Consider the following 27029-nt stretch of genomic DNA (forward strand, 5'->3'; position numbering starts at 1 on the left):
AAAGTCTTATGAATGGAATTAGGAAAGTAGCCGAAGTGTTCTCTTCAATAGAATATTTCAATGTTCTTTGTTATCTCAATAAAAATGTGTACTGATGTTCTAATCAAATGTGTAAATTGAAATTGGGAGATCTAAAAATTAATGGGTAAATAAGGTCCTGTCATATTCTTTAGAGCTAAATAGATTGGCACTACACACTTGTGAGAGAGTGCATTATCAATCACTTATAGTACAACATATAAAAAAATTGGATCGATTTTGTAGAGTATACATCTACAAAACCTCATTTTTTGTCGTCCAATTTAAAACCCCTCTAAAAATTTTATAATTTTGCTAGATAAAAAGCATCAAAAAATTTCTTGAAAACATATTATATACTACTTGATATATTTGCTACAATACGTAAACAAACTTATATAAAATATAAAATTACTAAAAAAACAAAATTATATAAAAATAATTAATTAACTTTTATATAGAAACAAAATATTAAAGTATTAAATATTTTATCGCACAATATTATAAAAAATATATCATTTTTATTTTTTAAGTACCCATAAACTAAAAGAAATATATTTTATAATTTACAAAATATTTAATTTAATAAATATTTTGCCAAAAAATATGTATAAAACTATAAAATTTCTTTTTCAAAATAAATAAAAAAATTATTCAATATAAGAAGAAAATATCATTGATAAATAAATATATCATTCATTTCTATTATTTATATAAAATTAGTTTATAAAAAACAATAATGAAATATGAGTTTGTGTTTTGAAACTATTAAATTTTCTAAAATTAAAAATATATAGAAAAATTTATACATTTGAAAAAATATTTAATTTTTAAATATCCTAACTTTTCAATTTCAACCTTCCCTTTATCTCCCCTTTATCTCTTCTCAAAACATGTCTCAATTCTATCAACAAGAATGTGTCCAACACCTTATCCTTCCTTTCTCCCAACGACCTGAAAATATAAGCTATAACTATTTACAAGTCTTAAATAACTTCCTGTCTAAGGTATTTATTAAAAACAAAATGACCCACTCAAATGTATTTTATGAAAAACAAAATGGACCATTGAAAATTGAAGATGAGAGTGGGAGTGTGAGAAATATAATACACAAATCATATTAAATATAATTTTCATATTATTTCTTATGATTAAATATGATTTTTTTATTATCTCTTTACCCTATTGAAAAATATTTTATTTAAAATGAAACAACCTATTCAGATATGAAGCTGAATAGTGAGAAGAAATAATATACTAGCAATTGTCCCAAAAGGTACAAAGAGAGGCCGATAACATTTTTAAATTGGAATTGTTGAATTTTTCTAGAAGTGTTAATTGGTTTGTGGAAAACCTTGTTTTCTTGGACTAGATCATTGTGCAATTACCCTTCTAAACGCTCTTTGTCGTTTGTTAAAATAATCAGAATAATGTTTTCAAATTTCCATAGATTTCCTCTTGCAATAAATTTCAAATACAAAATCAAATTACAGAGTATATTGCTTTGCCGAAGGAAATGATAAGAATAGAATACAACAGAATCAATGCTATTTGTGCTGAATTTATAAGTTTACAACAAAGAAAATTTGGCTTCCCTTGTCAGAGCTGAGTTGATTTGTGGCCTCACGATATCCAGCGGTCTATTTAAGGGTATTCAAGCTAAGTGCAACTTTGGGGATTGGAGTTATTTTGCTCTAATATCAAAAAAGCAAAAGGTGAGTCATTATCTGAACCACGAAAGCTTCCATTACGAGTTAAGAAGTAAAAAATTACACCCAAAGAAATTGAAACAGGGAGAGCAGGCAAAGCCTTCTGACAGAAGGCCAACAGAATCAATGTTACACTGAGGCCTGCTATTATGGCAAGGTAGTATGCGTAAACTATCATGTAATCATACATAGCCACCCTTCCAACCAATACACTGTAGAATATGAAGTCACCTAATCCTAGTTTAATTGCACCAGATGTAGAAAGCCCAATCCCATACTGTTGGTATGTATTTGTGTGTGTAGAATCTTCAATCCCATTTGGGTGTGGCCTCCCCTCACTATCAATATCAGTTTGGGTCAATAATCCTTGTAGTGTAGAAGGCAATGGCAAAGAACGCACTTGTTGATTCACATATATGGAAGAAGAAGTCCTCACCTGGTGATTTACGAGAGGAACTGATTCCTCTTTTGCTGGTGTCTCTGTGTCTCCGTGAACACGACTCTCCTCCGCCTCCTCCTCTGCGACAGCTATTCTGAAACCCTAAATAGAATCCTCATGAGGTAGCGATGCAGAAGCAGAGGCAGTGCTCTCATCACATCCTGAATTCAAGGATTTCAATAACGCAGATCTCGAACCTGAACTTGCTGGTTTCTTCCAAATGTTTCCCATCTGTTGTTGCGGGAGGGCTTTTTCTAATCTTTGCACAGATGGAGGAAGGGAGGGGTTTATCAAAGCTTCTTCTTCTTCTTCTTCACTTTCAGTAGCTAGAGGGAAACTGCGAGGAAGAAGCGCATTTTTATTTTCACGCTCGAGGACTGCGATGTGGGGTTTTCTCGTAACAGGGCAAGCCTCATAAATCAAAGCAGGGATTTCCTCATCTCTTGAAATAGTGGGCTCTACCAAAATTTTGAGAGGGCCATCGGGGATGAGAACGACAATAACATCATATACTGCCATTGCAACAAGCAACACCCACGACGTCCATTTACGGAGCATAGTAAACCAAATGCAACAAGCATGCCTATGAGTACCAAGTAACCCTGGGTGAAAATTATGGGCACTTTGCACAGGAAAACAGAAAACACCCCCACAACAGCAAAATTAAAATGCACAACCCCAAAAGTAAAGCAATCAATGGGTATAGAGAGAGCTTGCACCAAAAGCACGGTCATGCCCCCACCCATATAACCCAACACAACGAATGCTGCAAAACCCATGTAAAAACGAAGAAACTTCGTGCATCTGTAATAGAAAAGGCATACCAACAGGAATGTGACCACTGTGACAACAACTACAAATACAAGGGCATTTAGAAGAGCGCCCCCAAATTTTTTCCAGTCTGAATTAGAGGATTGTTCATCATATATGAGAGTGGCAAAGAAAATAAAGACGATGACCAGTTAAGGAGATGATAGTGACCCTTTTTCTGGCCTTCTTCGGCCGCCTTTCGCCCGGGAGGCTTTTCTGCAGTAGAGGTCAGTCCTGATGGTAAACAATTTGTGACTACATCACCTGATCGATGTATTCGAGTCTTTTGGTTTCTTACAGGGAAATTAAGACAGCCATATGATGAGTCTCTTGAGTTTGCACAAGACTTACAGAGAAGTGATGCCTCATTATATCGCTTGGATGCAATAGATTTTCGACAATGGATGACTGTGAAGAAAATTGGAGATTTGGCTGAAGGTTGTAAGCATCAAGTTTGCTGATGTGACCTCCCAAATGAAGAATTTAAGTGTCTTGTGGATGGGAATGCAATTGGTCGGCTCTCTTGGCTCATTAATGTAACAAGGTGCTTAAAGTTGCTCCGCCTTGTGAGGTCAGAGGAAATGGAGTAGAGGATATTAACACAGTCCCATCAGTTGTTCTGACATATGCAATGGAACTCATGAAAAAGGATGGAGATCCTGGACCAGTATTTGATATGATGGCTACAATATTGAAGAAGGTTTCAGTTGTGCCAGTTACAGCAAGGGCCATAAATGGAGCCATGTTGATTCTTTCTCAGATAATAACTTTTGTAATTGATTAGTCATATATACAGCTGGGCTTTCCAGCTGCTCTATTTCACCAACTTTTACTGACCATGTTGCACCCTGTCATTCAAACACATGTAGCAGCTCATCAATTTTTTGTTGTTATCCTTGTTTCTCCAAGACCTGAATGTGAACCATTCCAACCAATCTCTCCAAGCCCACATCAGCACTTTCTTCTGCAGTTGCACTTTTTGAAAAGCTAAGGAAGGAAAAGGTAGGCTTACAAGAAGAGAAAATTGGCAGTGAGGCATCCGATGAAATAAAGGAAAGGGATGTCCTTGAGAAAGAACGGAGTGCAGGAAAATGATACTTAAGCTATTTCCTCTTCAAGTTCATTATTTTTTTATGGTTGACAGTGGAAATGCAAGATCTGCTAAGAAAGTAGTTCAACTGCTTGGCTCCTTGGGGCTTCAAATTTTTCAAGGGAGGAAGACAATTCATTATGATAGGATAGTAAGGAATGCTTGTGGATAGTTTCTTGCTCGGTTTGAATATGGGAACAGGGATTTTTCAGGCAATGGGAGTGTCAATTCCCAATGTGGCTTTAGGATCGAGGAATTGGACTAGGCATACAGATTCTAGAATGTATGCAGTAGCGATTCTCCAGGTTCGTTTGGGACCCAGGAATACAGGATTGGATTGCTTGGGACAAGATATCTCAGGAAGGGAGGACTGTAATGTCCCTTTTCGAGAACAGAAAAGAGGAGTCAATTAATTGAATTACTTAATGTCATCCTAAAGGTGATAGTGAGTAATTAAATTAAAAAGGGATTATTAAGTGACTTTTGATTTAATTAAGAATCAAGACATACAAAGTCACTTTATTATTAAAAGATGACCCATGGTATTTGGATGGAGAAAACTATTAAAAAAAAGAAGGGAGTTGATTGGTAGATGACTGGATATTTGATGAATTGATATTGGAGCTCTAGTAGCTTATTGTGTGAGGTGAAACCCTTGTGGAGATATTAGTTTTGGTGTTGGAACCATACACACTAGCTGGTGGTAATTAGTTTCGGTAGTGAAACATCCACCCTAGCTAGTCAAGAGGGAGAACCACTTCAAGTTCTTCATTGGCACTTAGTGAGAAAGGACGAGATTTTGGAGTGTTTTGTTAGAAGGCTAAAACAACACACATTGCAGTCCAAGGAATCCAGCCAAAGGAGGTTTCTGAAGAGGACCTAATAACGCCAGCTTATTTATTTGTCAAGTTTCCTTTCAAAATAAAATTTGATATAATTTCCCTCTCAAAATTATAAATAAGTAGCTGGGGTTTGCAATGGAATTTGTCTACAAGCTTTGTGATTATTGGCTCTATAATTTATTTAAATTTGTTAAATTCTTGGCAAAAAATTATTGTGTGCTTTTTCTAAATGAAATTCATAAAAAAAAATTCTAGGAATTTAAATAAATAAAAATAGGGAATATTACAGCCTAAGGGCCTAGTATATTAGTGCTAACATTTCATAGCGATTGCATATTGGGCAAAAGAAAAGGAGGGATTGTTTGAATGAATTACCATCTCTCAAGCATTTTTGTTGAAATTACCTTTTCATGAAGGTAGTATAGTTAGAGTGGGTCTAAAAGGTAAGAATATGTTTTCTTTTTCTCTGTGGAAATCAAAATTTCAAATTTAAATGTTTTTTTCCCTTTTGGAAATCACAATTTCAAATTCAAATGTTTTTTTCCTCTTTGGAAATCACAATTTCAAATTTAAAAGGATAAAGTATTTATGTCTTCATAAAATTGTAATAATCAAATCACTATACAAATAGAAAAAATCAAATAACAAACATGAACCAGTTTGTCCTAAAATGATATGCTTTCTTCTCCAACAACAAAAAGAAAACGCTATTGGGTGACCTTTACATTAACAGATAGAACAACTTGTCTTCATAGATGGATAACTGAAACTGCAGCAAAAAGAAAACGCTATTGGGTGACCTTTACATTAACAGATAGAACAAGGTGCCTTCATAGATGGATAATTGAAACTGCAGCAAAAAGAAAACGCTATTGAGTGACCTTTACATTAACAGATAGAACAAGGTGTCTTCATAGATGGATAACTGAAACTGCAGCCCTCTGGCGTTTTCTTGGTTAAAAATGCATTTAATGTAAAGGGGATATTAAAGAAATAAATGTAATAACAGAACATTGATACATTTGTCCATTGTTTTCTTTATCCCTCTAAATGCTTAATAGGACAAAAACCCTTGTTGCCGCATACACTTTATCTATGCAATCCTTCTCATATAATATAAGAAAATACTAAAGATCTGCATCTTGTTTAGAGAACTGCAACAGGCAAATAAAGTAAATTCTAAAGATCTACATCTTGTTTAGAGAACTGCAACAGGAAAATAAAGTAAATTCTAAAGATCCACATCCAGAGATATCATTTTCATGTTTAGAGTACTCTAACTGCAATAGACAAATAACGACGGTACAAATAAGAGAAATATTCAAAAATAGCCATATTAAGATGTACCTAAGACAAAGTGGAGTGATGAAATAATTCTATGGGCATTAACGTAAAAGCTTCAAGGTAAAATCACCTCTCACAGTGGACTATGAGAATTCAGTTTTAAAAAAAACGCAGCTTTAGGTTCTCCTGGTGCTTGAAAACTAACCTGTATCTCGGAGAGTAAACATCCATGCAATGCCATAACCATGTATGCACAATGTCTCAATGCTCCTCCAACTTTAACATACTGCTTCCAGGGATACTTCATCTTTTTATAACGGCCATGAGGTGGCTCCCAACTGGCAAAACCTTCCTGAAAGTTTTAGAATGCTTTAACCACGTACACTGACACGAGAAAGTTAAAACTTAAAACGGTGAGCACCAGGGCGTCTATGATTCAAATCATGTAGCGTACCAGAGTTTCCTCTTCAGTGGCAGAGACCACAGCCAATCTATAGCCACTGTACACTGGATCATCAGCAGCCTGACATGTAAGAATTTTTGAGGGAACTCTTTCAAGCTCAAATCCTGAAAGGTACCCATCAATGCATCCTGCAAAAGTATTTGCAGAAACAAGTGGGATGATACAGCAAACTTTTCTAAAAAATGGTTAGCTACTAAAATTGCAAGCCGTGCGTTTAAAACCCTGACCTTCAAGGGACTTTGCGACGCCCATGAAATTTTTCACTATCAGCTTGTGTAGATCCTCGCCTGCCCAAATTGGGTAGATACAGGTGTTAACTACTAAAGAAACAGCAGCACCAAGAAGGATGAGGATAAAGCGGTTTATTGCTGTGTGAATGAACTCCCCAGTTTTATAGCCGGACACCATTACGAAACAGAATGTTATCAAGAATACTCTAAAACCATATTCGTAAGGTTTCATCTTTGGATATAGTTTAGCAAACGTGGCCACTGACCCTAAAACCATTCGAGCAGTAACATGGTTGGTTAGACAGATTTTTCAGCATGCAGATTTCATAGACAAAAACACCTAAATCAAAAACGGATCCATGACTAATACCTGCAATAAATATGCTAATGATAATCATCACATGCTCCAATTTTCCAGAACACAAGGATAATTCTGCAGCTCCAAAAGCTAAACCACCGGCTGAAAAGGTTCCCAATCCTCGATTGAAGCCCTTGCTAAATGTTGCACCTGCAACCGTCTGGAAAGATTGATATTGGGCGACAACCCAGTTCCGGAAATAGGATCTGCCTAAGATTTCCCCAGTGGCAATCTGATCAGAGTTTTAGCATAACAGGGCCAGGTTCAATGGACATCAGAACTCGGAGGTGAAAAGAAGGCCACTCAACCGATATTTAGAAAAGCAGTCAAAGTGCAGTGTATACTTCAAATCAATAGTTGAAAGTGTCTCTCCTGATCCAATGGAGCAGGCTAAAAGTGTTGACGATTGTTGATCCATAAGAAGGCCTATCGACCTAATTAATCATATATTTGATTTGTATATTATTTCCATGCCACCTTCACCATTACCTTATAAATATCGTTTACTTCAATATTTTAAAGATTAAAACTAAGAATTTTCATAACTTCATAGTTTGTTCACGGCCCCTCTTCCCAGCCCCAACTACCATGAATATTTAGATGAGTATTGACGAATAGGTTTTAGCAATCCACTCATTATATTTAGGGGTAGAACTCAATGCCATAGAGACTATGATTTCATAAGCTTTGAAAGCATTCTTACATTTTGTGATAGTAATTGACATTGACATTATGATTTCACAAGATATGAAATAATTCCTACATTTTTTGATGTTAATTGGGTTATGATTTCATAAGTTTTGAAATTATTCATGCATTTTGTGGCAGATATTTAGTGATTTTGTTTTAAAAACTCTTAAAATCAATTAGATATTAAATCTATTACGGTGGGAAAGGAATTTGTTTTGAAATATCAGTAAGAGTATGCCATCTCCAACACAAAATGGGCATCTCCATTAGTGAAAAGATAGCAATTTTCTTCCTTGGGAACCGTCTACACATAAAATTATCTTCATTGATAATGTTTTTTACTAATATAAAACATTCACAATATGATAAACACGAACCCTAAACTGCTCACTTCGATAATGAGCGTGGTACGTGAGTAGATGATGGTAGTGCTCCGTAGAAAAAGAGTTAATACTTTATTGAGCACCACCTTTTTAAACTATGAAAATACCTCTTATGTAACAATGTTGGGATTTGAAAATAACATTCAAGTTGTTGGGCATATGTGGTTGAAGGGAGAATTTATTAACATTTTATGAAAAAATTTAGCCACCATAAATACTTTTTAGCTTCTTTGTTATTCATTATGCAAAGTGGTTAAAAAAAAGGTTAAGCAATATTTAATGGGAAAAACGATCTATAATAACATGTCTCAAATTTTAAATGTCATAATCTCATAATTTGTTTCAAATTTCAAATCACATAATATCATAATTTTAATGTATGATATATTTATGTGCGTTTTGAAATTGTTTATATAATATAGATTTTTAATATATAATAATATTTTTGAGATTAAATGATTTTTTATTCAATTCTATATCATTAATTACCATCATGAAATAATTTGAAATCAAATGTATTACCATGTGTAGATAACACAAGACAAAATTCTTAATGTAATATTTCTAATGGAAATATACAATGTTAAACAAAGTAAATGTAGTAGAGACACATACAAAAATCTACAACACATTTAACAACCAAAAATCTCCATGAATTGCGTCGATCTGAGCCATTTTATTAATAAATAAGAGGGTACAATGTGGTGCTAGAAAGAGTTCACTTGGGCTTACTCAAAACAAGCTAGCTAAGCCCAAATGAACACTAATAAATCCCTCTTGAATCTGTTGTTGCTCTCTCCTGGCTCTGGGCTAATATTTCCTAGAAAGCCTGTTGATGGTTGCAAAGAACTGTTGCTAGGGCCTCTTCGGATGTTCATAAAATTATGAGAAAATAACCTCGGGCTCTCCACAAATAACCCATAAAAACCCACGAACGAATTGACCAAATTTTGACCTTGGAATTCCATCCCAATTTTCCCCTAGTTTCTCTAGTTGTTGAGTGAGTTGGGGCCCTTGTTTGGCCCCTCAAATCTGCCTAGAAAATTTGCCAAATTAATCTTGGAATCTCCTCAAGAAACCTAGAAAAAACCCATAAAGGGTTTGTCGTAGTTTTGATGCTCCAAAATTGACCCCCGACTGCTTAGCCTTCCTCCACAAGCAAAAGATATAACCTGGAGCAAATGTTGCATTTGCTGATCTGGAAAAACGCTGGAAAAATCCCCAACAACACTTCCCCGGACTCCACCTCAAGTTTCAGCGCCTAACTCCCTTCACTCCAAAACGTCCAAGCATGCCTCCTCCAAGGGTTGTGTAGTCCTTGTCCTGTTGCTACCAATCCTCTCCAGAAACTCACACTCCCTACTACTGGTATGAACTGGTATAGGTAGGAATCCCTCCTTGGGATGACACTCGAATTCCACCGAAGCAAGGGTTGAGATCTCCGCTCGGAGACACTCGTGTGCTAAATAACACAACAAACTTGGCTTCCACTCAAGAGTGTTATGCCAAAGACACAATTCCTAAATAGATGAATCAATGAACAATGAGTGTCTCTTGATCTATTTATCAAAGAGCCTCGAAGATGCCCATGTGGGCCCAACTTGAATTTCCCCACCAACATCGCTCCAATAAGAGTGTCTTCCACATGTTGGTCATATTTCTCCATTAGAGTCACAATATTTCCCTTCCTTCCTAATTTTTGGGCCCCCACTTAATCCCAAAATTTATGTGGGACCTTTGAACCCACATCTCCTAAGTGAAAACATGAAATAAGAAAAAATAAGGCAACATTGAAATTTCCCTTAGCAATATTGGTAAGTGGGAATATAACAGTCCTCCCCATCAAAACGTTGCTTGTCCTCAACTAATTGTTGAACAATGCTCTCTCTAGTTGTTACTCCCCATTGTCACTGCAAAAATGTGCCAAGGTCCCAAATGTGCCATTGATTCGTCCCTCACCCCTGCACTATCCTAACACGAAATAATCCCTCAATACTAGGATCCCAAGCCATCTTGTCCCACCTGAAGCTCCCCTCGCTCCACTCACTATCCTACCCGGTATAAGTATCAAAATCCGCTTTACACCATCAATGAGTAGGCAATCATGATAATCTGGTACTCTGCCCAACTTCTTGTGAAGTTGTCCTACCAGATAGGTCATCTCATGCACTTTGAGAGTATACTCTCCAAGGTATCACCCAATCCTTATAGAGATAGCGTCTCGTGCACACGATCTTCTCCTAACATCATCCTAGTGGCCCACCTGCCATGCTAATGAAGTCCCCCATGTCATCAGGAAGCATCCTGGTCCCAATGGAAGATCTAAATGATATTCCCTTGTAGAAATCAACTCATCCCCAAGGGTAGTTGTACTGCCAAGTCATATGATGGCAAAATCCCACCCTAGTCTAAAAAGGGTGCCACTATGATGTCGTTGCGCAACTTGATCATGACATTATGCCCCTCATGCTCAATTTGCATCCACCTCTCCTGGAACCTAATGGCAAAACATCTATGGAGTCCCAATGCATATGGACCAAGCACCTCCATGATGTCACCTCCTACACATCCAAAACTCACCCTTATTCATAGCGACAACAAGGAAAACCAACCTTTCCGTGCAATCAAGGCCTCAACACTCCTCCACACATCAAACTAAGGGTAGGCTAAGTCATACTTCATCCTGATCCCACTCACCATGAAGTAGAGAGTCCAATCGACAAAATCAAACCCTTGAATCCCACAACCAGAACGAGTGTGACATATTCCCGATAGCTAATGGAACCAACGTCCACCACATCTAAGGTCCATACATGCAATTAATATATGAACTACATACATCACGAACCAATCTGGTGCATGCGACACAACCCTACACCGTCCATACCACATAGTGGTATCTATCATCTTGCCTCCTAAAAGTTCTCCCCAAGGTTTCCCGGAGACTAAACATCCTCTTGTAACCAAGGTCCACCAACCATTGTAGATGCTCTAGAGGCACCTCAGAATGTCTCACCAAAATGGGATCATGTATCACCCTAAGTGTGGTCTCAAGGGTGGTACAAGTGTTACCTCTACAGGAGATCAGACTACCCACAAGCCTACATCCACCAACACACATCTTAACCATATGCCACAACTGGAAACCCTCTCTCCCAATGCACTATGTCCCACCCAACTGTCTCAGATGAACCTCATGGGTCCTATTCCTCATGATGAGAGCGTCAACATATGACATCCAAGTCCCTTGTGTCAGTGTGCAATGTTGGAGAGTGATAAATGGAAGCTCACGACCGGTCCTGTGATCAACTCGCTCTCCAAATTAGAGTGCGCCAAACCCAATGGTGTGCCTAATGCCCTCATCAAGATATCTCTATAGTGGAAACACTCTGACAACATGTTGTGCATCATCTTGCTCGGTTCCGCACAAGTACATACTCGTACACCCTTATGCATAGCACTAAACTTCGTGGCACAACTCCATGCACCCCTCAATACCAACGCTCAATGTCATGTCCCCATGTACCATAGGGAATCCCATATGTGCCCATGCAACCACCACACTACTAGTACATGTACCACGAAGTGATCTACAACTCCTCATCTACCCTGGCAATGCTGAGTGGTCTAACTCCACACCTGCTAGAGGGAATATCTGTGTTGTGACGATCACGATCATTGGTGATTCCTATTCCTAATACCCCAAAGGGAGAACATGGTATCCATACAATTCGTGTTCTAGTATCCTAACCACGCCACCTTCTCCCACCATCTCCTACCAGAGAATGCTAATCATGCTCTAACCCCATGCACAACCAACATGCTAATACAATCCATGGAGCCTACTCACAAACTACTTGTCCACTAATGATATCTCAAATTCCCTTAGGGAATGTATGTGCTCAACCACTAGGTCGACTACCTTATTAATGCCATAGATATCCCACATGTCTGATATCAAATAGGAAGCTCCACCTAAATCGCAATGCCAACCTGGGCCTCTAGTGCCCTCGATTTCTAAGAGCTTCCACTGAGCTTTACTCTAGACTATGACCATCTCCATGAGTCTAGTCCACTCCACCGGGTACCAAATCAGAATCTCTTGTCATCCAACCCCAATAGAAGGATAAAATATATGAACTCTCACACATAGAACAACCTTGACATGTGGATGTTGCAGCTCGTGCAACTTCGATCATCTCATCCTGTTATCGAGGTGAACACATGAGATATGACTAGGTAGCTTTGTATCCCTCTCTCCAATGGGAAAAGGTGACCCAATAGTGTTTCTAACCTAGTCATCCTTTCTGGTATGTCTAGACAACTCCGCCTCTCTCAATCCAATGCGTAGGGTGGGAGGATAATGTTATAGATCCCGTTAGTTCACCTATGAAGCAAACTGTGCTAGAATCCCAACGTGTGGTCCCTATGCTTCCCCTCGTCAATGGCTAGCCCAAAGGATGTGTTACAGATCCATTTGGGCAACTTATAGATCAGTACTATTGGGGCCCATCAAACCCTAATTCAGTTGTTACATGCCCTAAAGAAGTCAACCATCAGAATGCCTAGCTTCCCAAGTAGTTCCATGACCGAACTCATCCAAAAATTGCCTCTAAGAAGATGAGCATAGGCAAGCCTTCATTAGGGTGTGTTGTAGTGCAGTCCCGTACATTGCTAGGGTGCTATGCAATGCACTTGAGCCCTCTTTAGCATGCACTAGGCAAATTTGAGCGAAATTGCATTGGGGTTTGGGAATAGTCTTATCCATTGGATGCATCTATAAGTTTTCCAAGTTTATCTACTCCTTTGAGCTCAAATTTGGATGAGGTAGGGAGTTAAGGAACGTCAATCCCTTTATCCCTTCCTCCATGGAACTAAATCCTAAGTTTGGGAGGGAATTCATTATCACCATTTATGGCATAATTTCTTTCATTCACCTATAAAAAGACCACTCATCTAAGTGATCATGGGCTAGAAATCATTGAATTATAGCGAGATGTTGTTAGTATGAGGCTTGGGTTGATTTCTTGTATTGTAATGATGTCAAAATGTCTTGCTTGTTATGAGGGGAGGATGGGATTGAACTGGAGGAGTGATGTTGAATCAAGAAAATTGGGTTGTAACTCTTCCTTTTACTAATAAAGTGTTCAAATCTTTTTCCATATGCTTGTGTTATTCATTAATACTTTCAGATGTGTACTATGTACTTGATTCCATGCTATGTTTAATCAGTAGATCATTATCATATGCTTTGATCGGTTTTTATCTTCTGTCTGTGTGCAGGTACTCTTCAAGTAGATTAAGTATGGAAAGGAGCAACATAATTGGTCAAGGGAGATAAGGAGTAAGCAAAAGCTACAGGTAGGCTTCTTTACTCTCTTATTTAATCTATTGGTTATAGAAAAGGTACATAATGCTTTGCACTATTGTTCTAGACTTAACAACTAGTCTAGGGGTTTAAGCATTTATCCGTAGACACTAAAACTTCCCAAAAAAAATTGGCGACTCCAATGGGGAGCGATCAACCATCTCAGTAGCTTATTAGCCTCTTAAGACATTTCTACATATTGTACTTGTGGTCATTGATTAAATTTCAGTCTTCTTTCATTGAAAATTGAGTCAAAACTGTGTCAAAATTGCCTTCAAAATGGCTTACTGTCACCAGCACAGTGCAAAGAAGGACACAGTGCGCTGAAATGCACTTCCAGCATAGAGCCAGTGCATTGAAGTGCACTGTCTCTCACAGTTGTCTGTGCTGATACCTTGAGGGTCAGTTTCCCATCTAGGAGCTGAAGTTTTTACCAATTTTCTCCTGTTTGAATGATTTATTGAATGTCAATGATGTCTTGTCTCTGAAAATAGTTTTTTCATCTCCTTACCTAGTCCTACATAGACTAGGATTGATAAATGTTTCTTATGTATTTACTTTGTCATTTTCAATCTATAGTCAAAAGTTAGTTTTTTGGTCGATTAATCTTTAGTGAAAGAAAGTGTCGTAAAATCATCTTTTCCTTCAAAAATTGAATTATTGTAAAATCTTCATTCATGAAAGATTGATTGATTGATGTGTGCATATGATTATTATTTTCATTGAAAGTGTCACAATTCCTCATTTCTTTGAAAACAAAAGTGGCGTATAGTCTTCCTTTCCTTGAAAAGGAATTCTCGCAAAATTGTCATTTTTATGAAAAGAGTTTATTGATCTATTGTGCATTAGTTTTCTTTTTTGTTCATTCACATTAAGGGAAATCGAAAATAAATACATGCATGTTGCATTGAAAAAGTTTGTGTGCGCTGATAGGAATACTATAGGGAATTTGCATTTAGATTGTGCTCTTTTCTCTTTGATCAAAAGAAATTTGATTGTTCTATCCCTAAGTAGTTAGGATTTTCATACTTAAATTGAATGGAAAGAATACTTATCATTATAGTTTCATTCCTGGGAATTTCATAATACATCACGTGGTGAACTTGAAAGGCAAATTCCTAAGCAAGATCAACTTAAAATAAACATCAATTTACCTAATGTCATTAACGATAACATTTAGTGGTTCTAGGCTAGAGACGTTTTTTGGCATCGTAAAAAAAAGCAGCCGCCGCTAACTTGTTTGTAATACACCCTGAGTGTGATACCTCATTCCACGTACATGAGTATATCATAGCTCGTTCACGTACCCTCGGGTATATAGGGCGATGTTACAGTACATAAAGTATATTGGAATGCTCTCACTATGTGGTTTTGCATTAGACAATGCTTATACAGATTGGGCCTCCGCGTACCTTCGGGTATATATGGGAGGAAAAATCTAGGTTGCTATCCATCCTTAAGTAATCAAGTCAGCCGCCTTGTAAACTGTGATACACCGAACACAACATTCTGGGAGATTGTCTACCCGTACTTCTTGCTTCGCTAGGAGATATTCTACAGTTCACAGTTGCTTGGTAAACCCTTTGCCTAGTGTACCCCTTTTTGTTTATTTCTTTTTTGATAATAAAATTAATCAGCAATCATGGAGGAACATCAACCCATACCCCATCGTTCATGGAGAACAATCCTTTGCCTCCCGAAGAAACACCAATTCGAGCGAAGCGGTCTCATCGAGTCTAGTACATAAAGAACTCCTAGTTCTTCATCTGAGTTACATGAATCATCCATTTCGATAAGTAAAAAGACTCCAGTTACTCCAATTATTTCTGGCACATCCATTCCTGAAGAATAAGTTTCAAAATTACCTTAGGACATTAGCACTGACTCTAGTGAAACAGTAACCAAATTTGTTCAACCACAAGTTGATCGTCAACCTGAAATTGCTCAACAAGAAAGCACTTCTGAACTTGAATCAATTCAACTAGAAGTTAATCCAGAATCTATCCCAGTTCAAACAGAAGTTACATCTGAACCTGAAGTTGTTCAGGAACCTCTTATTGAAACTGTTGTTCATTTAATCGAACATCTAGACTTCAAATTTGAACATTCAGAAGTTGTTACTTTACCAGAAGACGATCAATTGGTTACCCCTCAGACATTAGTAGCTATTGAAAATTCAACTTCATCAACACCGGAAGTCTTTTACAAATCTGACGGTGAAGTTATTCCACCAGGTTTAATTGCTATAGAGGAGGAATTGGAAGAGGATTCCACACCTGGAAGCTCGTTTCACTTTCGAACTGGGCTTTATATTTACCGTAATACTCCTGATTTCTTTTCTTCATTTGATCCTACTTCTTTTCAAGTACCCGTTGAATCTTTAGGACAACTTTTGGGTCAGTTAACTATGGCTGAATGACCATCATCATCTCATACTGTATCATCTAATGCAACTGCAGCAAAAGCTTATGTTGTAACTTCTTCATTGTTTTCTACCACACCTGAGTCGTACCTGTATGGTGAATCGTCCGTCTGGGTTGGTTACCAATCATTATCTGGAACCCACTCAAGGGTTGCTTCTACACCATGGTCATCACCCATGTCCTTAATCAGAATTTTTCCTGGTTCTTCTCTAATGGGAACTCAACAGTTTGATCCTCCATATCAGTATCAAGCTGGTCAATCTGGTCAACAAAGACCTATGTATCCATTAAATACCAGATTGCAACCATATGGAGAGCAATATGCTTATTCACCGTATCCTCCTTATTATGGGGGACTACCATATGGTAATATCCCACAGTATTCAGGTCAATATGAAATTAGAGTTTGTCAATGGCAACCAACAATGCTAGTTCAACCAAGGGTTGTGTATCCAACACAACCAATGCAAACTGTGTCAACAATTCCTACTACACCTGTTGTTACTACTGTACCACAATAACAAGTTCAAACTGTTGTTTCTCAACCTATTCAAACTAATTCTTCTACATTGCAATCAAAATTTTCAAGTCAAGAAGTTCAAGTTCCTCAAGTTGTTGTACAACAACCACTTGTTTCTAGAGTTCAGCAACAACATCAGGTTAGTGTACCCTTATCTGGACTGGCCCAGGCTTACACTAGTATAGTTTATTCACAACCTGGCCAACCTTTCATTATTGGAAAACAAAAACTGTTAAATCCACAACAATTGTACCAACAGTAACAACAATTGATTCAACAACCGTGGCAGCCTTAATTTCAACAACCCTAATTCCAGCAATTCCAACCCTAGTTTGGACTTGTTTCGCAGGCTCAACCTAGTTTTGGTCAATCTGAAGCTTACCAAGGTCTTGGTCAACAAGGCTTTGCAGGTTATGGACAACCATACATTCAACCTGGTTACCAACAACCACCTTATACTGGTTTTGTTCAACAACCATACCAAGGTTACCAAATGAATATGCCCTATGTTGGTATGCAAAGACCTATTGCTCAGGAAATTCCATCATATCCTGGGTATGCTCAACCTGACTTGAATCAACAGTTGCCATTTGTAGCAACTTTAGAATTACCAGATCTAAATCGGCTCAGTAATGATCCAATCTTATATGCACCTTGGTGGATGGTAATTATTCATAAGTTACCATCTGACATTCCGAAGTTTAACAAAAATCCTAGAGAAGACCCATCAAATCATGTTATGAACTTTCATTTGTGGTGTTCATAAAACTCCTTAAATGATGATTCAATCAGACTTCGTATTTTCCAAAGGACACATACTAGTCCAGCTACTAAATGGTACATTGAATTACCAAGAGCTTCTTTTGATAATTTCACCACTTTAGCCACTACTTTTTGGACCCGCTTCCAGTTACCTATCAGATACGAGACTAGAATGAAACTCCTTACCAACTTTAAACAGACTACTGCTACCCATATATCAGATCATAATCATGAGTGGTGTCGCCATCGTCGAATGGTTAAGACATATGTTCCCGATCAGCTTTTAGCTGAGTGGTTCATAAAATCCTTGTTGCCATCAATCATTGAGGATGTGGAAAAAGGTGGAGTTGTCACAGAAAAGCAAGTCATTTCTCGTGTCCAATAATTGGATTTTATTTACACACAATTTGTCATGCTTTATGCTAAAATTCCCAATGCACCTTGACCATCTTTCACTATTCCACCTCCTCCACTAAAAGTAAGGACTCTCATGCTGATGAAGGTGTGATCGATTCTTCAAGCACACAGTCAGCAGGAAGACCATCTAGTCAAACTCTTGTTGTTTCCAATCAAACTACCAATGCATTAGAAAATATTCTTGCCTCCGAGATTAATGTCGTGTCATCTAACAAAGGCAAAAATCCAAAGAAACTAGCAAGCAAGAAAAAGGGGAAGAACAAAAAGAAATAAGAAAATTCCCCTCTAGAGAAATCATATGATTCCTCATTCATGAAAGCGGATTGATCACCAACAACATTTGAGAGCAATATATTTATGGTGCCAACACTACAAGATAAGACTCAATCCACACAAGTGTGTGTTTTGTGTTGGCTCTGGTCGATTGCTTGGATTCATGGTCTTAAAGTATGGAATTCGACTTGATCCAATTAAAGTTCAGGCAATCCTTGACTTGCCTCCACCTTCAAACTTGTTATAGTTACAAATCATGGATCGCATTTTCGCAATCACATGATAGTTGAGTTGACCGCCAAGTTAGGACTGTCACTTGATAGTTTTACTCCATACTACCCGCAAGCTAACGGACAAGTTGAGGCTATCAAAAAAGTCCTTAAGCGCATGTTGCAAAGAATGATTGGATTTCATAAAATAAATTTGCATTTAATCCTGTACTTGGCTCTGTGGGCATATCAAACCTCGGTGAGAAGTGGGACCGGATTCACACCCTTTCAATTGGTGTATGATTTGGAAGCAGTCTTACCAATTCAATGTGAAATATCCTCTCTCAAACTTGTGATTTACCTACTACCTAACACTTCTGAAGAAGAAGCATGTTTCTTGGAGTTAATCCATCTAGATGAAACCCGTCATGATGCCGCATTGGCTAATGAAGCGCACAAGAAATGTATTAAGGCGCAATATGATAAAAATGTCAAGCCTCATGTCTTCTCAGAAGGTGACCTAGTCTTGCTTTATGATCAAGAGTCTGATAAACTTGGCGCAGGAAAATTTGAACCACATTGGATGGGCCCTTATATTGTTAATTGCGTTTTGATGAAATGTGCCTATAAGTTAATGGACTATGATGGGATTCCATTGTCACAACCCTGAAATTGGCTGAACCTTAAACGTTAGTATGCTTAGTTAAGTGTAGTAAAACTCACTGTATATATGCTTTGATTGCATGTGTGTGTGTTTCTTTTAGAGTTCTTATTTGGTTAAGTAATCCACTTCGCATTTGTTGCATATGTTGAACTTTTCAGAACCATTTTTTGGTTACGCCGATGGGGCTAGTCATAGTACATAGAATCTATCCTCTACAGCATGCACCATTTTCGCTCCAAGAGGCAAGTTAGTAAGCTTTAGAGGGATTTGTATTGGTCGGTCGATGAACAATATCGCTGAGTATACCGTGTTGATTAAACTTCTCTCTGATGTCATTTCACTTGGTATATGCCGAATCATCATTAGGCTAGACTCACAACTCATTGTACTACAACTTGTTGGTGTTTATACCATCCGAAACCTAGCAATTCATTGCATGTTCCTTAAAGTTCGTATTTTGAAAAGTATTTTGAGTTTATTCAATATCAACAAATTTCAAGAAATCTAAGCACATTAATTGATTCTCTAGTGAATTATGTGTTAAATAGACATTTGCGACATATGTAAAGTAAATATTTTCAACTCACATCATCAATTGAATAGGATTGCATCACATAACCATAATAAAAATCTGAAATTAAAATAGATAGTTGTTTTAAAAGTTTTTACAAACAGTTTGTGTCCAAGACAAAAATTGGTCATTTGACCCAAAAACTCAAAATGTATGTGGAAAACATCTAAGTAAACTAGTGGTGCTCATGATAACAAGTCACAGCCTATGCTATCATGTGTAAAAGACTCATCCAACAACTCGACACACCAATGGTGTGCCATTGTAGTCGCATAGGCAACTACTCGATCCGGAGATCCAGAATGCCTAGGGTCAAACCCTCTATGTGGTCCTATAGCACAACCAATGTCTCGCTAAATCTAAGTCTCAGAGAACTACTCTCCCAACAGGTCTTTGTGCTGGCCCACCTGCCACTCATTAGTTCCCCACAGGTCCAATAGGTCCAACATCTGCATACATAAAAAATGATTTTGTTTAGCCTTGGAGTTAATAAAAAAAACACAAAAAATGTAAAAGCTTTAAAATCAAAAAATACTCTGGTCAAGCAATTTACCTATAGCACCCCACTATGCTCCAACTGGTAACATCAAGTTTGGATCTCCATGGAAATCCATCCATGAATATGGATACTCTACGATGGCCATATCCTATCGATCAAACCACTCAAAGAATGTAGGGGTAAATGAGATCAATGACTGACCAGCATGCCTAGCCATAAGATCTACCCATCTCTGCATCCGTGGATCCCTAGGTCTAGATACACCCAATGAAACAAGTTGTGGCTGCATAAGTGGAATTCTCTCCAAGGCGAAAGAAATCAAGATCGACCCATAGCTAAAGTTCTTTGTCTTTTCGCTTTTCACCTTGATCAGTTGTTCTTTCGCAGATGAAAGTACTGCCTCACACCAGTTGAACACTTTTGGCTCTAAACACTCTAAATCATACTGCATGTATGATCTGTTTGCCAAGTGTAGTGTCACGCTGCCAGCCAATTTGGCAATGGTAAAGAGGATCGTCCTCAATGGTAAATCACTAACATCCCTGATGTTAATCTTTCCATCTCTGCTAGGCTGTGCACCTTCCCGATAGAACTGTCGTATGTAGTCTCTCACTGATTCACCCCCTTTGGCAAATCCAGATAGTGAGATGGGGGCACCCCACCTCGATAGTCTAGTCAGAAAGTAGATGTCATTGATGGTAAATGGGATCACTTTTTCCCTAATGTGAAAGGCCTGATTAGTGGGATCCCATGAACGAACAAGGAACTGTAAAAGCTCAATCTGCTGCTGCATGCTAGATAATCGGAAATACTTGAGTAACCTGCAATTCCTTAGGGCCTCAACTGTACCATGATTATTTATGGAAATCATATCTTGTTCTTCATGCTCTTGTTCTCTCCATATAATCACCATTTTGATCTGATGAATGTCTCCAATACAATCATTAGACAAATTAGGATCCATTTCTTGCAAAAAACAGAGGAAAATTTGGGAGAAAATAACTATGTGAATTTGGGTTTTGCACCCTGCCCACCCCTGCTTTAGATATAGTGCAGTGCAATGCATGTAGCATTCTATGTGTGTGCAGTGTAGCGCACCTTTCAATGATGAAAGGGTGCGCTGATCCCAGAGTTCAAAATTGAAACCCTAGGGGCCTCAAAAACCTAAATTTTTTGCTTGAAACTGAAAGCGAATGGAATGAAATGAAAGATAACAGAGATAGCTCCTACCTAGTCTAGACAGCATGAGAAATAGTCCACTGAATCCTCTACAATTAGCTGGTGAAATTCATGGTAAAAAACTGCTTCAAAGCACCAAAATCAAGGGGAAAATGTGAAATGGTAAAAATGAATGGTAAAGCTTGTTTTTATGTTTACTTCTTGCACATTAATCAAGCAAACATGAGTTTTTATTCATTTTTCCCATGAAACATGTATTTTTAATCTATTTTGATGGTGTTTTGAGCAAGTTCAACAACTGAAATGCAGAATTTGACGTGCTCAAATGTAAATTGAACATCTTTGACCACAAAGCAAACTTTCATCTCTTTTTCGAGATTTGTTAAAAATGAAAAAGGAACCCACTTGGAGTCCTCTTTAAGCTCTTTCCAGACTCTCTAAACATGAAAATATTGTCGAGTACTTATCTTTTCCAACTCGTTAAAGGATTGGAAACAATATCTCTCTTGTATTCTTTTACGCTTTTTCGAACTTGAGAGATTATCTTACGAAAAAGAACTTCTGGAGTTTTCTTTTTGTCCCTTTTCAAACTCTCTAAATATGAAAATGACTGAGTTATATTTGTCATTAAACTCGTTAAAAACATTAAATAGTGAAAAACTTGTCCATATAGACAGGACCGAGTTTCACCTTTGCTAGACTTGTTAAAGCATCAAATAGCGATGGATTCACCTGAAGGGTGAAATTATACAACAAGAATATGTTATCCTCCTCAAGCTTGATTAAAAATAAAGAGGTACTGGTCAGAAATGACTGGGGAAAATTGGAAAAAAGGGAAAACACTTTATGATAGTGAGTCGCTCTTGAACATGACACTTTCACCTCATCACCATGACTATGTGGGTTGGGTCATTCAGCTTGATGGTTATCAAACCGTTAGTCTATCATACCATACATTACTTTGTTTTGGATCAATGCTACCAATTCATCTCATTGTCACCGACATTTTCAAGATAAGTCATTCAATTCAAACTTCATCCTTTGCAATACCATAAACCTTCATTTTCATGACCGCCATTCCTGAACCTTCTGTCGTCAGTCAATTTTTCATCTCCAATGTCATTTACCTCATTTCATGTTGTTGATGTTGAATACATCAAGGCCCTCCTGCGACAATTCGCTTCTTGTTGACATCAGCACATCATCCAAGAAGTTGACTTAGAAGCACCCCTTTAGTACCTTGAGACTTGCATACATCAATGGCAAGCTTCTCGCTTCCGGTGATAGGTTGAATTCAATGGCCTTCGATCGAAAGATTTTGTATGGTGTTCGACATCAAATCATTTATTCACACCATGGGAAATGTATTGTAGTACCTTGAGGGTCATTATCATTATTGGTGATTCCTCTCGTGTCTGTTAACAGCTTACATCATTAGCTGGTAATCAGATGATGTTTTCCCATGTTCGACCTCAGATCATCTATTCACATGGTTAGACTTGTACTTGAGCGAAATATTGAATGAGATTGAAGACCCTGGATCTAGTTTCGTCCATTCTGGCTACGATATTATTAGGAGCACTAAATTAGATGTACAATGGCCTTACATTCATGGTCATCCATTCATGGGTCTATATATGTAGATGACTATATTTGTACATGTAATGAAAGTTTATAAGCTGAGCATGGGTATGCCTTCCTGTTGTTGGGAAAGTATCCAATTCGGAATGCCCCTATCCCACTCTAAGAGGTGATAGTGCCTTAGCAACAAACGAAGTAAACTAATTGAGTATTCTTCTTTATGAGATGTAAATGAGGAAGAAGGATGTAACTAACCGGTATCTTCCGCTAGTTTGTTGATCCAATCACTCCTCTCTTCAGTAGCTCCCAGCTCCTTGCTCCTTCACCGGCCCAGCTTCACCGAATTCCTGCAAAATCACAAGAGAGAGAAACTACAAGAAGATACAGATATACATTCATAAAAAGCTCAAGATCAGATTAAGCTAAACATGTAAGCATAACAAAACATCATTGGTACACAACATGTAGGAGAAACTCAAATAGTTTATTGATAGAGTAATAAAGTTCAAGAGGAGATACAACCAAGTGAGGCCCGATCCAACATCTACCTCCCAGCAAAGGAATCCCTTCCTCTCCTCCAAAAAAAGCATAAATCACCCAATGTACTAATCTCAATCTCAAACCAATAGCAATTCTCTGCAAAATACAAAATTCCAGCCTCCTGAACCTCTGGGTGAGAGATCCACATATAGATGTAAGCAGAGAGGATGAGTCATCTTATGTTTTGACTTGTGGCTTCTCTCTGTCAGTTCTTGCTTCCACTTGGAGGTTGAGAACCTCTTACTCATCACTAGTCGAATTCATTGAGGCAAGTGTCATTGGAGAAGATTCTGGAAGCTTCCAAGGTCTTTCTACCTCATTGAATGAGCTTGCCATTTGTCATTTCCCGCTCAGTGCACCCTGGTAGTGCTTCCACCTGCGTTGCAGTGCACCTAGCCAGTGTAACTTCTACATTTCAACGCAGGCAGCTAGTGGAGCCTCTGAATTGATCCTGAATTGACTATTTCTGAGTGGTTTTTGGTGGAGAACTTCTGGGAGAAGCTGTCATTGGTTGACCTTGTTCCTTTAGGAGCTGTAACAACATCTTTAGGGACTTTGGATCCCTTGAATTATGGACATTTCATGCTTATAGCTGTAAGGCACAAAAATGTCTATAACAGTTGCCCCCTAAAGTATGAGGTCGTTTATCGGGTGAAATGCTTTATTAGGAGGATCCGAAGTTCATTCAATGCTGGGAGGAGACCTGTAATAAGATACAATACAATACATTATTTTTCATACTGTTTTCATGATCTAGCTAAGGCGGGCATTCCCATGCTCAGCTTTATAAATTCATTTTTATGTACATAGGACAGACAATTGTCTGATGATAGACTGATGATCCTGCTGAAATCATCATCCTTTGGTAGGATGATTGTCTGTGCTGCAATGCTGTACATGTCAATGTCTTTATTTCTCCTGAATATATATCGCAGCCCGGATGGATGAAACTAGATCCGGGATCTTCAAACTCGTTCGATATTCACTCTAAGTACAAGTCGATCCATGTGAGAGATGTTCTGAAGTCGAACATGGAAAGACATCGCTTGATTACTGGTCAATGAGGTACACCGTTAACAAGCGCGAGAGGAATCACCGATAATGATAATTACCCTCAAGGTACTGCAGTACAATTCACGTGGTGTGAATAAAGGACTTGGCGTCGAACACCACGCAAAATATTTCGGTCGAAGGTCATTGATGTATACCTGTCGCCGGAAGTGAGAAACTTGCCATTGAGGCATGCAAGCTTCAAAGTACTGAAGGGGTTGTTCCTAGATAAACTTCTTGGATAATGAGCTGATGTCGACAAAAAGAAATCCTTCAAAGGAGGGCCTTAATGTATCCCACATCAGTGACACGGAACGGAGCAAATGATTTTGATGGAGGTGAAAACGATCTAATGATATATGGTTCAGGGTGGCGGTCATGAAAGAATGAAGGATAATGTATGGTAGTGGATGGGACACGGTTGACTTCTCTGGATGACTTCTCTTGAACATATCGGCGACACTTGTGTGATGGATTGGTATCATTTACCCCAAAGGTGGATGGTATGGCGAGACCATGGTGATGTGACCGGTGAATGAAACAACCCAACCCGACTCAGGCACGGAGTGGAAGTGTCATGTTCAAGAGCGACTTGCTACCAATAAAGTTCTTTGAGTTTCTTCCCAATTTTTCCCCAGTCATTGCTGACCAGTACCTCTTTATTTTTGTCAAGCTTGAGGAGGATAACATATGCTTGTTCTATAATTTGCCCTTCGGGCAAACCCATCGCTATGTTTTAACGAGCCTAGCGATAGTGAAACTCGTTCTCGTCTAAAGACAAGTTTGTCGCTATTTAATGTTTTTAACGAGTCTAACGACAAAGATAACTCAGCCCTTTTCATTTTTAGAGAGTCTGAAAAGGTACGTAAAGTCAACTCCGAAAGTCCTTTTTCGTCATCTAATCCCTTAAGTCCGAAAAAGTATAAAACAATACAGAAGGGATGAATTTTCGATAGTTTTTACGAGCCGAACAAAACAAGCGCTCGATCTTTTTGTGCAATAATCCCTCAGGTCCAAAAAGATTAAAATCTAGAGGAGGGATAGCACTTCCGGTCGCTTTAACGAGCTGGAAGGCCAAAACTCGGCAATCTTTTCATATTTTACGAGTCAGATGAAAAGAGCTTAAAGAAGACTCGTCTTTTGAGGAACGAGTGATAAAATGGGTAGCAGCTGATTCCAGGTACGGGTTGGAATTTTCCAATCATGGAAGTGTCACAAGGATGGCTAGTGAAATCACTCTTCGCAGCTGTTCCTCAAAATGGGTAAACAATCATATGGAGGTGAATGATCGGCCAATGGAAAAGTGGAGGTGACGGTGCAAACACGACCAAGGCTTTAATGGCTGATAATGTTACATTCACGGTGGTTATTTACCGAAGGGTAGTTCATTTTTTAACGAGCTTAAACGCGGAAAAACATTGCTCAGTCTTATGTTTATTTTTTAACGAGCATGAACTATGTGCTAAAACTGCTCGATAATTCATGGTCTAGTTTTGATTTTTTACCATAAATAGCTTTGCCTTTTCAAAGATAGTACTGTACCCTCAATTGCTGCATCAAACTAGTTAGAAATGAATAACATTTGCTTGAAAATGAGATTAAAACACCAATATTTTACTTTGAACTACGTAAAAAGCTATTAAAAAGTGTTTTTACCTCTCATTTTACCATTTCATTTGAACTTGGTTTGTTGGAGCTTTGGAGATGCCTCTTCCCCCTTGATTTTCATCAGCTGATTTTGGGAGATTCTGTGGACGATTCTCGACGCCGTCTGGACCAGGTAGGAGCTAAACCTGAGCTCTTTCATTTCATGGTTTCCTTTCTGCATTCCGTGCTTGATTTCCTGTTTTTTTGAGCCCCTGGGGTTTGATGGGGTCGCTCTGCCATCAGCGCACCTTGTGCACTCGAAACCTGCGTTGAATGTCAAGCAATATGAAGGCAGTTTGACCTTCAACGCAGGTGGAACACTGTGCAGGGTGCGTTGGGCGCAGAAAAGAATTTTATTGCACAGTTTTTGATGAAATTTTTTTCCTGTTTCTCATCAAAACCAGGATCTAACTCATCTCATGTTTGTTTTTCAGAGATATTGGAGCAAAATGACCCTTACATGGCAAGAACGGGAACACGAAGAAGAGGACATGATTTCCTTACATGATCCGGTTACGGTGAACGCGCTACAGAACTGTGGTTGTTGTTGGGAAAAGTATCCAATTCGGAATGCCCCTATCCCACTCTAACAGGTGATAGTGCCTTAGCAACAAACAAAGTAAACTAATTGAGTATTCTTCTTTATGAGATGTAAATGAGGAATATGGATGTAACTAACCGGTATCTTCCGCTAGTTTTTTGATCCAATCACTCCTCTCTTCAGTAGCTCCCAGCTCCTTGCTCCTTCACCGGCCAGCTTCACCGAATTCCTGCAAAATCACAAGAGAGAGAAACTACAAGAAGATACAGATATACATTCATAAAAAGCTCAAGATCAGATTAAGCTAAACATGTAAGCATAACAAAACATCATTGGTACACAACATGTAGGAGAAACTCAAATAGTTTATTGATAGAGTAATAAAGTTCAAGAGGAGATACAACCAAGTGAGGCGCGATCCAACATCTACCTCCCAGCAAAGGAATCCCTTCCTCTCCTCCAACAAAGC

The 27029-nt window shown here is 38.2% G+C and overlaps 1 protein-coding gene and 1 pseudogene across 1 annotated transcript in view; both read right to left on the reverse strand.

Annotated features, from left to right (window-relative positions):
- Nucleotides 1-1718: 1718 nt before the first annotated feature.
- On the reverse strand, nt 1719-2685 carry LOC149226797 (presenilin-like protein At2g29900; annotated as a pseudogene).
- A 3640-nt stretch (nt 2686-6325) lies between these two features.
- Nucleotides 6326-27029, reverse strand: part of LOC149226798 (aluminum-activated malate transporter 9-like) — a 39514-nt gene continuing 18810 nt past the window's right edge. Inside the window, exons 2-5 of the mRNA XM_089380300.1 lie at nt 7256-7475; nt 6883-7152; nt 6647-6783; nt 6326-6544 (exon numbers count right to left, since the gene is read on the reverse strand). Coding sequence (XP_089236426.1) covers nt 6326-6544; nt 6647-6783; nt 6883-7152; nt 7256-7475 — 846 coding nt within the window. The remainder of the gene's footprint in view (nt 6545-6646; nt 6784-6882; nt 7153-7255; nt 7476-27029) is intronic.

The sequence above is a fragment of the Pinus tabuliformis genome, chromosome J (assembly GCF_031772625.1).
Source record: "Pinus tabuliformis cultivar Carrire ecotype Pingquan chromosome J, CPIR1, whole genome shotgun sequence".
Classification (NCBI taxonomy): Eukaryota; Viridiplantae; Streptophyta; class Pinopsida; order Pinales; family Pinaceae; genus Pinus; species Pinus tabuliformis.